Here is a 16,976-nt window from a genome sequence, read left to right as displayed (position 1 = left end):
GGCATCACTGTTGCTAAATGACATCATCCGTGTGGGCCGTCAATGGGGAGATGGCCAGTGTTGGGGGCAGGATAGGGGGATAGGATTAGATAAAATGTGATTCTATCCTTCACCTAAGGTCAGAAATCCTAGGTTACAGAACAAGATTCTGTACCCTTAAGTTGATGTATAAGATCGTCCACACAATGCCATGGAGATTCCCTACTCAGTAAATCATCCTGAAAGAGTTTGTGTCATAATTCTCTAGATCTGTGCTGTTCAGTACAGTTGTCCATGGCCACATGTGGCTAATGACCTCCGGAAATGTGTCTTGTGCACATTGAGGTTGTGCTGTACACAGGAAATGCACGCCAGGTTTGGAAGGCTTGGTACCAATAAAAGGGAATGTAAAATATTGCATCAATATTTTATATTGATTATATGCTAAGATGACCATATTTTAGATACATCAAGTAAGATGATACTAAAGTTTCACTTATTCCTTTTGATCTCTTTTTAATGTGGCTACCAAACAAATTGAAATTAGACACGAGTTGTACTTCTGTTGGACAGTGCTCTCCAGACCAGGTGACGTGAGGAGGCAGCGAGGTGCCGTAGGTGTGGAAGGGGGGGTCTGTAAAGCATCCAGACAGAAGCAGCACAAACATTTTTTTTTTGGAGTCGGGAGCAATGTGAGGCACAGAATGCCTTCCAGAAAGCAGATTTTTCTGCATAAGAACCAATATATATATAAGACCCCAATTAAAAACCAAAAGCCAACGAGCCCAAACCCTGTTTCTTCAGCTTTGTCTAGAAGCTGCCAACTCTGCATTTATTTTTCAAGCATCTTCCAGGTGCCAAGGATGTTAGCCACCTGAGGGTGTTGGGCAGATTTGTTTCACTTTGGGCAACATTCTCTTGTGGTTTCTCCTCCCCCGGTATTGTTTTGTCTGTTCAGAGCTGGGTGTGTGGAAATACCATGGAAATCTGGCCGCTCCTCCTGGCCTCAGCTGAGGCTGATCCTGTGGCCGCGCCTGTCTGCTTGGCAGGTTTTGATGTTGGCGCCTGAAAGAGTTTGTATTTATTTTGCACTAATCACAGTTGTAGTTTAAAATATCTCAAATGTTTTGGGAGACTATTTGCCTGTGATGGAAAGAGAGATGGATGATTTATTGCTTCAATTGTTTTAAAATTAAAAGCTATTCTCACAATCTGAGGTCCCTTTATGGCTGTTTTTTCTTTTTTTTCTTTTGCAAAATGCCACGTAAACCGATTCTGCCCTTTTGCAGGTTCTTATCCATCAGTGGAACAGGTAACTTGAGACAGTGACTAATTTTATTTCTTTTCAGGGCTTCTTTGTGTGGCCCCGAGGCTGCCAGGTCCCATCAGTAGTGGAATGTCGTCGATGGCACGATGTTAACTCTGTGAAGGAGGGAGGGGCAGGGCAGGTGGGAGTCTGCTGTCTTTCTCTACTGGGTGCCAGGTTGAATATTGGAATCGGTTGTGAGACCTTTCTGTGGTTCCCTGGCTCTCAGTTTGCTGGTGGCTTCCTTAATGCAGGTATAAGCAGAGTCAACATTAGTTGCATCAAGGGATTTCAGCATTTTTATGACATTGTGTTTCTAGGCTGTAATGAGTTTCCTATTGCTGCTGTAAACAAATTACCACAAACTGAGTGGCTTAAAACAATACATTTATTAGGTCAGAGGTCTGGAAATGGGTCTCACAGGGCTAAAAGCAAGGTGTTGGCAGGGAAGCCGTAGGAGAAAATCCATTCCTTCTTCCAGTTTCGGGAAGCTGTTGGCATTCCTTGGCTCATGACCTCCTGAGAGCATTGGCGTCACTCCAGTGTCTGCTTCCATTGGCACATCTCCTTTACTGGCTCTCCTGCCTCTTTCTTACAGAGACCCTCGGGATTACATTGGGTTCACCCAGATGGTCCAGAATAATCTTCCCATCTCAGGATCCTTAACTTACTCATAGCCGCAGTGTTCCTTTTGGCATGTAAGGTGATTAGGATGTGGATGTCTTTGGGCGGGGGGGTGGGGGGAGCATATTTTGCTTACCATATAGGCTAATTACCACTTAAAATATGTTTATTCAGTGCTTAAAACTTTTAAAAGAATGAACCAATGTATTTTTAAAAATCCAAGTGAAGTGACTGACATCAGTGTTGTGCCATCTGTTTTGGTGAGGGAGTAAGGGGAGAAGGAAATGATGGGGGGATAGTGAGGGGTTGTTCACCATTCAGAGAATTGTAAACTTTTAGGCCAGTGTTCGCAAGCCAGCTGCTGTTTACATTCACTTGATGTATCCCGTCGTGTCCAGTGGGAGAGTTTACCAGTGTGTGTATGTGCCGTTTGAACTCATGGTCCAGCTTTTCAAACGTCGTCAGTGGCAAACTTCAGTCACAGTGGAGAAATTTAACAGGAAAATGGTGAGTAATTCTCATCCCCATGCAAGCAATTATTTAAAAATCTACTTTCATTGAGGTAGGGAGGCAGGGTGGGATAATGGCCAGGGTAGAAGCATATAGACAAGTTCAAATACCTAATCCCAGGCCAGACTAGCTGTGTGACTTTGGTAAGCACTTAATATCCTGAGACTCAGTCTTCTCATCTGTTCAGTGGGCAGAATAAATACTTGTGATGAGTTATGTAAAGCATCTGACAGTCTGGTGGACACAGGATATTTTTACTGTGGTATTTTATGTCATCATTTTAACCCATATAGCGTTTTGACTCTGTGGAGGTTTTGACCCATTGTTTCAGTCTAAAACAATTTTTTTTAAATAATCAATTATACCAACATTGATGACTTTTTTTTTCAAAAGTATTTTTCTGGAGATAATTCCATTAAGCAAATTTATTTTGTTCATCTGTGTAGCACGGTTCATCATTCAATAACTACTAAACATCTATGTGCTAGGCATTGTTTTTCTTATGTATCAGTAAACAAAGTAGATATGGGTCTCTCTGCCCTTGCTGAGTTAATTTTCTACCAGGGAGGGGCAGATACTAAACATAGGAAGTAAGTAAATGATATGTTAAAAGCTGTTGAGTTCTATGGAGAAAAGAAGATGTAGATCAGTGGTGGAGGTGCAGGTTGAGGTACGAAATCAGGTACTCAGGGGAGTGCCTGATCAGGGAAGGCATCATGGGGAGGTGAGATTTGAAAGAAGACTTGAAGGAGGTGAAGGTGTCATCCAAACGTGTTTAAGGGAAGGATATGCTCGGCAGAGGGACAAGCTGGAGCACTAGCTCCGGAGTGGGAAAGTATCTGGTATGTCAGAGAAGCAGCAAGGGGACCACTGTGGTTGGGAGGGAGGGAGGAGTGGGGGAGACTGGTAGGAGAGGAGGAGAGAGGGGGCCAGATCGTCTGAGCCCGGGAGGCATTGGAAGGGCTTGACTCTAGGGTGGAATGGAGAGCCATTACAGGGTTTTGAGCAGAGCAATGACCTGCTCTGACCAAAGTTTCAGGGAGATTGTTCTTTGTTTAGCTTAGATGACAGGAGGGCAAGGACAGAAGTAGGGGCTACTGTGGTAGGCAAGGGGAGAGGATGTTGCTCAGAAGGGTGGAGGGTAGCAGTGGGGGTAGTGTGGACGGGCAGATTCTGGGTACATTTGAACGTAAGGCCAATAGAATCTCCTGATGGATAGGATGTGGGGTATGAGGGAATGAGAGTAGCTAAGGCTGCCCTTGAAGTTTTTGTTCTGAGCAATTGAAGAATGTAGTTGCAATCAACTAAGGTAGGAGGGTGTGGTGAGGTTACAAGTGGTGGTGGGGAAGGATGGTCAGGAGTCCGGTTTGGGGCATGCTGAGTTTGAAATTCCTATTAGACCTCCGTGGCCGATGTTGAGTAGGAAGTGGGACATGTCCACCTCTGGACTTTGAGAAGTCTGGACTGTAGATATCAAATTGGGAGTGGTTGGTATCTAAGTGGTTGGGTTTTTTTTTGTTTTGTTTTTTGCGGTACGCGGGCCTCTCACTGCTGTGGCCTCTCCCGTTGCGGAGCTCCAGATGCGCAGGCTCAGCGGCCATGGCTCACGGGCGCAGCCGCTCCGCGGCATGTGGGATCCTCCCGGACCGGGGCACGAACCCGTGTCCCCTGCATCGGCAGGCGGACTCTCAACCACTGCGCCACCCTCTAAGTGGTATTTAAAGCCATGGGCGTGGGTGGGATTATCAGTGGAGGGAGACAGGAAATAGAAGAGGTCCAGGGACTGAGCTCTTCAACGTAAGTCAGGGAGAAGATGAGCCAGCAAAGGAGACTTGGGACGAGTGACCACCACTGTGCACAGAAACCAAGAGAATGGTGCCTGGAAGTGGAAACCAAGTTGAAGAAAGCATCTTGAGGAGGTGAGAGTGACCAAATAAATGTGACAGGTTAAGTAAGATGAGTTCACTGTGAGATTGATCCACTTGGAGTCATGTGTGGTCTCCATGGGAACAGTTTGGGAGGAGAGGCATTGCAGAAAATGAATGCAGACAACTCTTTGGGGAGTTTTGCTACAGAGGAAAGCAAAGAAAGTGGGGTGGTGACTGATAGGGGAAGTGGGTGGGGCTGAGAGAAGTTCTTCCTTTTAAATATGAGAAATAAGATGGTCAAACAGAAAGTACAGTGTGGAGGATGTAGGAGGGCGAGGGGAGAAGTGCTGATTCGCTGTTCTTGAACAGGCAAGAGGTGATGGAATCTGGTACCAAAGTCAGAGCTAACTTTAGGCAGGGCCTGGAAGACCTGTGTGGGGATGGGAGGGAGGCAGAGACCCAAGTGCAGATGCCACGGTGAGGAGACTAGGAGACTGCCATGAGTCTGGGAGTTTTTTCCTGCCATCGTTTTCTAGGAAAGTAGGAAGCAAGATGCCCAGCTTAAGAGGGAGTGTGTGGGAGATGGGATTTGAGGAGAGAGGAGAAGGTAAGAAGAGTCACCCAGTTGAACTCTTCCCAAACTTTGATATTTTCCTTTCTATTTTAATGAACTTACTTTGTTAACAATTCTGTAAATTTTATAAGGACAGTCTGTCATCAGTTTTTCAGTCCTCATCAATTTTTCTCTATTATAACTTTTGCTATTGCAAATTCCCCTTTGCAGCCATTATTTCCACTGGATCCAGCTCTACCAGGTCAAATTTTGCAAATCTAAATTTTGTCAAGACGATTTTGTTGTTCTTTATCAATTTTTAACCGATAGCAAATTTTACTATGAGCAGTGTTAGCCATTGTCTAGGAAATTTCTCTCAAGCCTACTGTTTCCCAGGTCAGTTTTTGCTGTTCTTTTAGTATTAAATGTACTCTTTAGTCTGTTGTTAATCTCTAAGACCTTTTTTTCACCTGGCACAGTTTTTGAGATTATGTTAATTATTTGCAGAAATATTAATTATGGACTGGATACAATTATCAGTAGATCAAAGGCTTAGGACCTGGGTGCCTGCTGAAGTTAAAATGGCAAAATAGAAACACCCGGCCAAGGAATCCAGCACATGGTAGGTTTCAGTAAACGTTTGCTTCCTTTCTGTTTCCCTTTCAGAGAACTGGGCCTGTACTGCCTGGATTCCACTTTTCTAAACTCAGTGGGCAAACTCAAGCAGGGCGCCTACTGAGAATCAGTAGTTTAGTTCCACAGGGCAAAATACTAAAATTAACCACTGGTGCCTAAAGTTCTGATTCCTTAAGATGATTACCAGGCGGCATTATTGGTTATGTGGTGTAAGTAAAGGAAAAATACGTCAATCCTTTGTGAGCCCTAAAGTGCTGGCTAGATGAGGTATTACCTTAAGGCGCCCTGTAAGGAAATGTAAAAAGAACTATTCAGACCTTGGTCTGCTTTTGAATACACACACAGAGTGAAGCAGCTATTTGAGGAAATTAATATTCATGTTTAAAAAGTGGCGGGGGCGGGCTTCCCTGGTGGTGCAGTGGTTGAGACTACTCCTGCTGACGCAGGGGACACAGGTTCGTTCCCCGGTCCGGGAGGATCCCACATGCCGCGGAGTGGCTGGGTCCGTGAGCCATGGCCGCTGAGCCTGCCCGTCCGGAGCCTGTGCTCCGCAACGGGAGAGGCCACCACAGTGAGGCCCGCGTACTACAAAAAAAAAAAAAAGGTGGCGAGGGCATAGGAGACATAAAAATGGTTTGAGTTATGCGAGAGGTGGGAAGAGGAGCCGCAGTTCACCACTAGGTAGACGGAACTTTACTGCTTATAGAGTAACAGTGAAACAGGAAAGAAAGAGGTACAGCTTGATTTCACAGAGAAAAGAGAATCCCACCAAGGTTAAGTGCTGCCTCAGGTGGAAAGAGAGGGCAGTGAAGAGGGAGAGCTTGTCCCCAACTCCACTTGGCTGGCTTCTTGTCGTTCAAATCTCAGCCCAAATGTCAGGTAAGAGAAACCTTTCCTGACCACCTGTAGATGAAGGAGCCCCAGTCACTCTCATACGTTACTTGCCTTGTTCTTCTGGCGCTTTGCATTGCAGCACGTGGCATTCTTATTTGTTACAGTATTTGTTGAGCTCTCACAGAAATCTAAGCTCTTCAAGGGCTTGATTTGATTTAATTTCCACTGTCCTGCACTAGAACAGTACCTGTACTTAGTAGGTGCTCAAATATTTGACTGACAAAAATAAAAAGACCCTAAAACAAATATATTTTAATACTTTTATTCTAAAAAAAAATCACAAAATCCAGTTGCAGGTTAAATAATATTTTAGTCTTTAAAAATTAACAAAGGAGGAAGATCTTTGTTTTGTATCTAAAAGTGCATTCCTATTTCCAGATAACTTATGCAAAATCATAGGTAGTGATATTCGATAAAAGGACCTTCTAACCAGTAGTACAAATTGGATTCCATTTGACTTGAAGCAATTCTGATCGCCATATCCCATTTTGAAAGATTTCTGAAAAGACCTTGAAGCCACAAAGTTTATTGAAAACATAGTTTAAAATTGCACAAATATACAATTTCATAATGTGAAAAAGGAAGGGCATGCTTCCAATAGTAGTACAAAAATACTACCTTAATCTTGGTACTTTGCAAATTATAAGCCAATGGAGTAAATTAAACACATCAATATGATAAGAGATTTTTATGGTAGTAATTTTATTTCAAAGAGCAACACAGGGGAATACTAAGATGAAATCTTAATACCCAACAGAGTTGTGCTATGATATATAATATTTCACTAAATACACAGGTATGTTATCATGTAGTATGCCAATAACTTATGCTCCCGCTTCCACCGCCATTAATTTACTATAGGTCACTTAATTTGGATTGGTTTTAATTTAAAAACTCAATGTAAACATTTAAGGTTAAATTTTTTTGTTATCTACTTCAGATTAAAAATGAAATCCCAAGATTTTAAACATTATTGAGCATAAGGAAGCATCATAGAAGAATTTGTCTCAAACAGTATTTTAGCTTAGATATGCAATATTCATAGATATACAAAATATATAGAAATATCTTTTCTAAATAGTTAATAAATGCTTTTTATAGTTTGTAAAAAGTTTACTAAATTAATCAGATTTTCAACAAATGTAAACAAATTTGGGCAATGAAAATAGAAGAGGGTTTGGGTTAGATGATTAGATGATATGGGGATGGGGAATTGAAAATAATTAGTAAAATTTAGGTTTGCTATATTTCCTTTACTGCTAACACATTCAATCATGAACATATTTCTCACGTGGTACAATTCTTTTGTGGTATTTTTATATATCTCAGTGAAATACTGAGTGTGTATGTTCTTTTTGTGTCGTACCATTTCCCTCTCCAAGAAATTCAAAGACAAGACACACACACATTTTATTGGTGAGCAAAGAACTGCCTCATTCTTTTTTTCATCTTAATATTATTTTGAGTGCAGGTTTCTCAACCTTGAGAACCTTGAGTGCAAGTGTCCCAATGAGCCTGTCAGGGTTTTGCTGTGACATTCTACAGTGCTACAAGAGTTCTCCCTTGGAGAGCAGTCCTAAGAAAACAGTTCTGAGATTGAGGATTGGGGCACTTGTTTCCAGAATGTTATTCGGGTATGTCTGCAGAGGGTACCGGTAGCGGAAACTTTATTCAAGGCAAAATGGAGAGTTATGTGAAATCTCACACTTTTTTTCTCCTCTTAGCTGTTTAATGCCTCCACACAACGGTCTTGGCTGGGTGCTTGGGGGATTCTGTCTTGGAGCTCATCTGCATGTGTGTTGGGGTGTAGGGTACGAAGTGGTGACAAAGCTGTCGCTAACTAAAGACACCCCCATTGTCTTACTGAGCTTTGTTCCCTCCATTTCTGGTTTCCTTGTCCTTATTTTTTCCGGAAGCCGGGGCCACAGAAAAGGTCAATGGGAGGACTTTAGAGTTGGTTCTGAGTGACCGTGAAATCACCTCATCAACCCTGAATTTCAGTGCTTTTAGACGGATTGACCAAGTCCAGTTTCTCAAGGGATGTGGCCCAAGTAGCTCACTTACCATACAAATAGGGCCGTGTTGAGGACAGTGGTGTGACAGACACCCCACATACTACGTGACATTTGTGGAAATTAAGGCCCCATGTCCACTTTGCCTTACGATGGTTTTCATGTACCTGACGTTACCTTAACCTCCCCACCTTATTTAGAATGTCAGCATTTCTAAATTAGAAAAGCTCGAAATGCACTATTCAGAATTTAGAACCCAAAACTGTGCTGAGGCAATCAACATGATTTTGTTCAGTAGCATTCAGACAGGTGGATTTAGTTTCTATTTTGCATCTGTTGTGCCTCAGCCGGTTCTTAAAAATCGTTTGGATGTCTAAAGACCTGGACTCCTCGCAGGATTAGGTTGGCACTGGCTGCAGCACTGCATAAACCAGCCATGTGAATCTCAAGGACAGGATATTTAAAAGCAAGTAGAAAAACTAGAACACAAAGTTCATGAACAAGTTCCTTGTTCAGAAGCAAGGAAATATAAGCTAACCTATGAGACTGACTTAATCATGCACTGGGTAAATTTACATTCAGTAAAGTTATTTTGCATGCTTTGGTTAATATCTGAGTAGGCAGATTTGCAAGTGCTAATGCATGCTTTATTTTGGTATGTGAGGTTATATGTTTCATTTTTTAAAAACTGCCTTTTTACAAACCTTATGCCAGAGTTCATCTACAAACCCTCTTAAAAAATATATAGATCTGTCTACTTCTTAGTTCAAAACAGTTTAATTTCAACCAGTTCTATAAATACTGAAATGATCAGGAAATGGTGCAGTAAAATCTGGCGAGGGAATACATTTGAAATTATTTTTACAAAGTTGAAATCATGCATTGCATGTGTAATAATTTCTAAAACAGAAGGCCTCAGAAAGATGGCACACAAATTAAGCCTTCAGAATACCCTGTTACTAGAATGCTTCTAGAAGCATTTCAAGAAATAAAACCACCACCACCACCACAACTAACTTATTACAGTCCAGCCGATTCAGGGACAAATGAGGACGGAACACAAAACAACCATCTTGCTTTTTCTCTCTATTCCCAAGGCTCTCACAGACAGACAATGTTTATGGTACAGAGTTTGGGACCTCCTGTTATAAGTAGGACTAGCTACAGTTGTATTCAAGTCTTGCTTGTATAGCACAAATACACTAGAAAGATTTACATGATATTAATGTCTAGACATGGTGCTAAGATTTAACATAATAGTTCCTTCAAAGAAAAGAATGAGGCAAGTGGCAGAAACCTCTGAAAGTGAGTGGGTACTGGACATTCCAACCCAGTTAAGTATCACAAATTTGCCATTCTAGTTGAAACACAGATCAACTGAGAAAGCACAGCTCATAGTTTTCTACTAACGTTTCCTGGTGGATAAGATCTGCCTTTCTTTCAAGGAGTCATCGGGAGTGAGCTTGGGAGAAAGCAAGGGGAATGATGACTCAATGTGATTGGCCCAGTAAGTGGATGCCTTATTTCTCCTTTTCCCTAACCCTCCTCCACCTCACTGTGAAGGTACAGGAGCACATAGAAATAGCTCACTAGACACAGTTATATTTTGAAATTCAGCAATGATCACTGGCTTTCTCTGCATTTTCATTCCATTGACTAGTGAAATTGGTCCTCAAAAGTCACGTTTATGAAATTGAGTGGTCATGCTAGTAAAGTATTACCAACTTCTAAGAGATCTTAGGCTATTTATTACTCAGTAACACAAAAGATACTCAACGCCTTCCCAGAATGCCCCAGAAGGTAACCCAAAACACCCTACCTACCCTTTCAAATGGAAAGAGTAATTTAAATGACAATTTCACACCATGGAGATAAGATGCCAGAAAACAGTGCTGCCTTAAAAAATGTGTCACAGTTAAAAAAAAATGTATACAATAAAGACTGTTCTAAAATCTTGCTACTTTATTTTTGGTGGTGCCCTGATTTCTATAAACTTTCATGTGCTTTCTAGTAACTGTTTTTATTAAATTTTGTTTAAAAGTCTCACTGTATAAATGAATTTATTTACAAAACAGAAACAGACCCAGATTTTGAGAACTTAGGGTTACCAACAGGGAAACATGGCAGGAGGGATAAATTAGGAGCTTGGGATTAAAATACACACACTACTATACATAAAATAGATACCCAACAAGGACCCTGTATAGCACAGGGAGCTCTACTCAATGTTCTGTAATAAGCTATATGAGAAAAGAATCTGAAAAAGAAAGAATATATGTATAACTGAATCACTATGCTGTACACCTGAAACTAACACAACATTGTAAATCAACTATACTCCAATAAAATAAAATAAAAATCAAAAAAGTATTATTGAAGGAAAGGTATCCCATGCTCTTGGATTAGAAGAATTAATATTGTTAAAATTGCCATATTACCCAAAGCAATCTACAAATTTAATGTGATCCCTATGTAATTACCCATGATATTTTTCACAGAACTAGAACAAATAATCCTAAAATGTATATGGATCTGTAAAAGACCCAGAGTTGCCAAAGCAATACTGAGGAAAAAGAACAAAGCAGGAGGCATAACCCTCCCACACTTCAGACAATATTACAAAGCTACAGTAATCAAAACATCATGGTATTGGCACAAAAACAGACATAGGGATCAATGGAACAGAATAGAGAGCCCAGAAATAAACCCACACACTTACGGTCAATTAATCTTTGACAAAGGAGGCAAGAATATAAAATGGAAAAAAGACAGTCTCTTCAACTAGTGGTGCTGGGAAAGTTGGACAGCCACATGTAAATAAATGAAGTTAGAACACACCTTCTCACCATGCACAAAAATAAACTCAAAATGGCTTATAGACAAATATAAGGTGTGACACCATAAAACTCCTAGAAGAGAACATAGGCAATACATTCTCTAACATAAATCGTACCAATGTTTTCTTAGGTCCGTCTCCCAAAGCAATAGAAATAAAATAAACAAATAGGACCTAATCAAACTTATAAGTTGTTGCACAGCAAAGGAAATCATAAGCAAAGCAAAAAGACAACCTACACACTAGGAGAAAATATTTGCAAGTGATGTGACCAACAAGGTCTTAATTTCCAAAATGTACAAACAGATCATACAACTCAACAAAAGAAACATTCCAATCCAACAATGGGCAGAAGACCTAAATAGACATTTCTCCAAAGAAGACATCCAGATGACCAACAGGCACATGAAAAGATGCTCAACATCAATAATTATTAGAGAAATGCAAATCAAAACTATAATGAGGTACCACTTCACACTGGTCAGAATGGCCATCACTGAAAAATCTACAAATAACAAATGCTGGAGAGGGTGTGGAGAAAAGGGAACCCTCTTGCACTGCTGGTGGGAATGTAAGTTGGTGCAGCCACTATGGAGAACAGTATGGAGGTTCCTCAAAAAACTAAAAACAGAGTTACCATATGATCCAGCAATCCCACTCCTGGGCATATACCCAGAGAAGACTATAATCCAAAAAGATACATGCAATGTTCATAGCAGCACTATTCACAATAGCCAAGACATGGAAACAACCTAAATGTCCATATAAAGAAGATGTGTTACATGTATACAGTGGAATACTACTCAGCCATAAAAAAGAACGAAATAATGCCATTTGCAGCAACATGGATGGACATAGAGATTATCATACAAAGTGAAGTAAATCAGAGAAAGACAAATACCATATGCTATCAGTTATATGTGGAATTTAAAATATGACACAAGGGGAGGAAGGGATAGGGAGTTTGGGATTGACATGTACACACTGCTGTATTTAAAATGGATAACCAGCAAGGGCTTACTGTATAGCACAGGGAACTCTGTTCAATATTATGTAACAACCTAAATGGGAAAAGAATTTGAATAAAAAGAGATACATGTGCTTGTATAACTGAATCACTTGCTGTACACTGAAACTATCACAATATTGTTAATCAGCTATACTCCAATATAAAATAGAAAGTAAAAAAAATGGGGAAAAAATACAAATCAAAAGAGAAACAGACTCAGAGATCAGACTTGTGGTTGCAAAGCAAGGTGGTGGGAGAGGGATGAATTAGGAGTTTGGGGTTAGCAGATGCAAACTATTATATGTAGAATGGATAAACAACAAGGTCCTACTGTATAACACAGGGAACTATATTCAATACCCTGTGATAAACGATAATGGCAAAAGATATAAAGAATGTATACATATGTATAACAATCACTTTGCTGTATATGAGAAACTAACAGATCATTGTAAACCAACTATACGTCAATTAAAAAAAAATTATTGAAAAACTCCTTGGGCAACAATTCTGCGCTTCTTGACAGGTAACAGCCTATGAAAATCTTGGTTCTGACTTACACAGGTGTCTTGCAGAAAATCTTACTGAATGCTCTGCACATGATCCAATTATGACGGGAATGGAAGGTTGTCTCCTCTAACGCAACTCTTTGGAGCTCGAAGTTACTTTGTATTCCAAAGGCAAAATAAAACTTGGGCAGCAAAATTTGCCACCACTTAGCAACAATCAAATCAAAACATCCCACATTTACCCTACTGTCAGTCTTTAAATTGTTACTGATCTCATGTAGGTAGTGCCAGCAAGGCTAAGAAAACAGCCTATCGTTATTGCAAAATTCAGTGACTGCTGAAAGTATACAATGACACCATAAATAGAACACGTGTGAAGTTTGCTCCTAATGGACTATGATGGATGCACGTCAGCTGGCCAGCCAGTGAATGCACAGGGATTGGGAGGAAGAACATGCACAGAATGGATGCTATTCTATCGGGGATATTCAAGCAGGCAGCTGTCATGGGTTGGAGACTGGGCCCCAAGAGTCCTTCCCCAGACTGAGTTTCTAAGATGCTAAAATTCTAAAGGATACCATTTATTCTTTAGAAAATATTGTCGAGTTTTATCTTGCTTCTCAGACTTCAGTGAAGGAGGCCAAGTCTGGGTTGTGACTCCTGCCCAGCAGTGAATGCCTTAATGCCCTGCCTCCTGCTGGCCAGCTGGAGGCATCACCTAGCCCAGGTGGGCTTTGACATAAAGATAAATGCCTGGCACCACCACAGTGCCCTCAACTCTTTGTCTTTATGAACTAGAATAGGTTATGATGTATGGAAGCCTCAAGTGGTTTCATGTGTCCCTGGGATCCCTTCCTACCCACCGAGACTTCCAACATAACGGAAGAGAGGATTTCTGCCTGTACCTGGAGTTTGATGTCTCAGCATGTATATACATTTCCTCTCCCCTCTCCCAGTAGAAGCTAACTCCCCAGTCAATTATACTCTTGACCCAAATGCTGTTTTGCAGGGTAACTATAATCACGAATGTAACCAGCTGTTACTAACCGAAGAATATGAAGAAAAAGTTGGGATCAGATTGCTTTGGGGAAGATTCTGGAAGAAGGAAGGAGACACAATAAAGAAGAATGGGACAACTTCCCAGGATAAATTACTAGAATTGGACCATCAGTGAAATTATATTTTGGTTACCATTTTGCAAACAATTTTTCTAATTCTTTAAAAAATGGTGTCTTTTCAACTAATCACCAAACTCCCAACAGGCACAAAACGCTCTGAAGAACTGAGTGGAATATAACCAATTAAACATCACCACCAGCAGAAAATTCCTGATGCTTGACAAATGTTCAAAGTGAACGCCAGGCATGCATCTTGCATATTAAACCACTGACATTCAGTGAGGTTCAGCTAGAAAATATTGATCTTCTATCACTTAGAATGCAAAAGGGTGAGCAGTGCAGATTATTATGGAACTAAGAAAACACATAATTTTAAGGAAAAGATGTATTTATCACTTTTAAATACTATTTAAAATGTTAACAATTTAAAAGGAATATTAAATGTGCACAGCAGTTAGAAAGCAAGGAAAATACGACATTTAGGCAAGTTAATGTTAACTCAGCAGAAATCACAATATCATCAAACTTCCTTCCTGCACAGAATTTGTGAAGAGGTACTACTTTATCTCTTGCTTCAGTTCATACAGTCCCAGAAAAGCATGTGAATAAGATCTGTGTTTGACATACTACACCCCATGTCATATCTGCTTTAAGAAAAACGTTCCTTCAAAACCCTACGCTATGAAAAACTATTTTCAGGAATTGTTATTTGGTCCGTTGATCAAACAAGGCTGAGTTCTCTAATCTTTTACCTCCAGGTTAAAAATTGGAGCAGCAAAACAAAACTCCAGCAAGGCAAAAATATTAAAGTGCATATATACAATCCCAGAAAAGTTTTGATTGGGAAGAGCAAAAATTTCTAGTGCAAAAACTGCTTTTGCCAGCAAAGCTCGCTCTCTGGAATCAAAGGGCAACAATAAAAGTTAAAATTGGAACAGGTTTAAGCAATGCCTCTCTTTAGTCAAGAGTTAATATATGTGCATGCACCTTGGCCCAAACTATGTTCAATCTGGTAAAAGGGGGAATTTCAGGGGACAGTTCAGAAACACAATTCCCTGATCCAAGGCAGTGCTTTCTCCAGGTGTCCCATGAGCAAGTTCCTTAGATGTGTCATCAGCTGCAAGTGGGGACAAAACCCCAAAGAACTTGCAATATGCTTGCAGCTTCTGAAGAGTATTCACACGGTTACTTAATCTTGGTTTGTGTCTATCAATTCTTCTTCTGAGCCCGACCTTGACTATATAATGTTTTGTGCTTTTGGATCTGAACAGAGACTGGGCATTGTCTGTAGGAATTCCCTTGGGTTATATCACCATAGCCTTTTGAACATCCATTTTATCCTTTTTGGAATTCATAATGAAATAGTTTTGCGTTTCTCAGTACAATTACACAGATCAGGGATTCTTTTTATTTTTTTCTTTTCCATCAAGGATCCAAGTTGAAAGCTCTCAGGAGGACATCCAGGTCACCGAGATTAGCTGCCTGGAAGAGTTCCGGTTGGTCCATCAGAGAAAGGGCAATTCTGAGGGCAGCCCAGATATTCCCAGAGATTGCAGGATGAGGAACTTGCTGTTGATTCCTGCTCTTTCTTTGCAAACTGAGGGCAGTGAGAAAATTGCTGACCGCTTCTCTAAGAGGGTAGAAAAACAGGCATTTAAAAATGCAACAGATTTCAGAGTTAGCAAACTTAGAAATAAATGAATTAAGTTATCTTAGTCTAAAAATCCTAAATCACCTCTCTGGTGTTTTGGATCATCAGGTGAACAACTTTCTGATTCTCTCATTATTCCTCTGTGAAAAGTCATTGTTAAATATAGTGAAGTCAGAAAAAAGGAGAGCAAACTTTATTTTAGGTATGTCATGTGGGACAGGAAGAATAATAGCAAAACCATTGCTAACTCATTAATGCATTTGATTTTCCCCTACTCCAGGAATGATTTGAAGACTCAATACATCTGCAGATGTGATTTATATAACCAGAGGAGGCACCTGGCCTTACTCAGAAACGAAGTAGCTTAACTTTTCTCATTAGTTTAAGTTTTCTCAAAGTAGGAGGCAGCCGGGCTGAGTTGAGTTTGTTATCAAAGCAGCTGGACTTGGATCCCAGTTGTTTAGCCTTAGGCATATTTCTTCTCCAAGCCTCAGTTGCCCCAGCTGTATTACAGGGAGAATAAAAGTCATTTTAAAGCCTTGCTGTGAGGTGCAGCTGAATCATTTATGTGAAAGCTCCTATCATTAAGTTAGGTCAGTAGTTCTTCATGTGGTCTGGGGATCAGTGAGGTCAAAATTATTTTTATAATAATACTGAGATGTCATTTTACCATGTCACTCTCATTTTCTCATGAATATACAATGGAATTTTCCAGTGACTATATGATGTGTGATCCCAATAGACTGCATGCATAAGCAGAGGTGAGAATGTGTCTTCTATAAGCAAGATATTGAAGAAATTTGTAAAAATGATAAAAGAGTGTCACTCTTCACTAAACTGTTTTGGAGAATAATTTTTTAAATAAAATATATAATTCATGTTAACATGTAATTAGTTTATTTTTAAATGAATCTCAAACTTTTCTCTGTTTCTAATATGGTAAATATTGATAGGTGTAACCCACATAAACAAAAGCCCCTCGAGGTTCTCAATAATTGTTAAAAGTGGAAAGGGGTCCCAAGAATACAAAGTTTGTGACCCACTGAGTCAGATGCTGTCCAGAGGCCTAGCTCCCGTGGTCCATTACCGTGCTCTGTTGCTTGCGTGCCCGGTGTACCGGCCGGGACTGCCCCCTTCAGCTTTCCTGTCACCTAGGAACGTGTCATATGTATCTGACAAACTTGTCTTTGCTAAGAATGAGGCCTCTTTCACTTGTATCTTCTGTACTCTTCTTAAAAGCTTTTCACATACTTGATCTCATTTAATTCTACGAGGTAGTCACTGTTTAGCATCTGGTAAGAAACCATAAAGAAAGCGAGGCTGGATTTCTGATTCCAATGCACACGATCCAGGCATTTGCTCATCTATATTGTTAGATCTGCCCAGAAGTAAAGGGCAGTTGGGGAATGGTTGCGCTGTAGGTAGCAACCTGGGTAATGGAAGGGAGTGTTCTCATCAGCCCTCTTCTGGG

The 16,976-nt window shown here is 40.4% G+C and overlaps 1 protein-coding gene across 1 annotated transcript in view; it reads right to left on the bottom strand.

Annotated features, from left to right (window-relative positions):
* Window positions 1-12,642: 12,642 nt before the first annotated feature.
* PEX5L (peroxisomal biogenesis factor 5 like) overlaps window positions 12,643-16,976 on the bottom strand; it is a 109,880-nt gene continuing 105,546 nt past the window's right edge. The window contains exon 14 of the mRNA XM_027111183.1: window positions 12,643-15,484. Within this exon, the coding sequence (XP_026966984.1) occupies window positions 15,280-15,484 (205 nt within the window). The 3' untranslated portion in view covers window positions 12,643-15,279. The remainder of the gene's footprint in view (window positions 15,485-16,976) is intronic.

Source organism: Aethalodelphis obliquidens, unplaced genomic scaffold (genome assembly GCF_003676395.1).
Source record: "Aethalodelphis obliquidens isolate GAN/ISIS:26980383/991018 unplaced genomic scaffold, ASM367639v1 scaffold1, whole genome shotgun sequence".
Lineage (NCBI taxonomy): Eukaryota > Metazoa > Chordata > Mammalia > Artiodactyla > Delphinidae > Aethalodelphis > Aethalodelphis obliquidens.
Note: the sequence above shows the minus strand (reverse complement) of the source record. Positions and strands in the feature narration are given on the sequence as shown.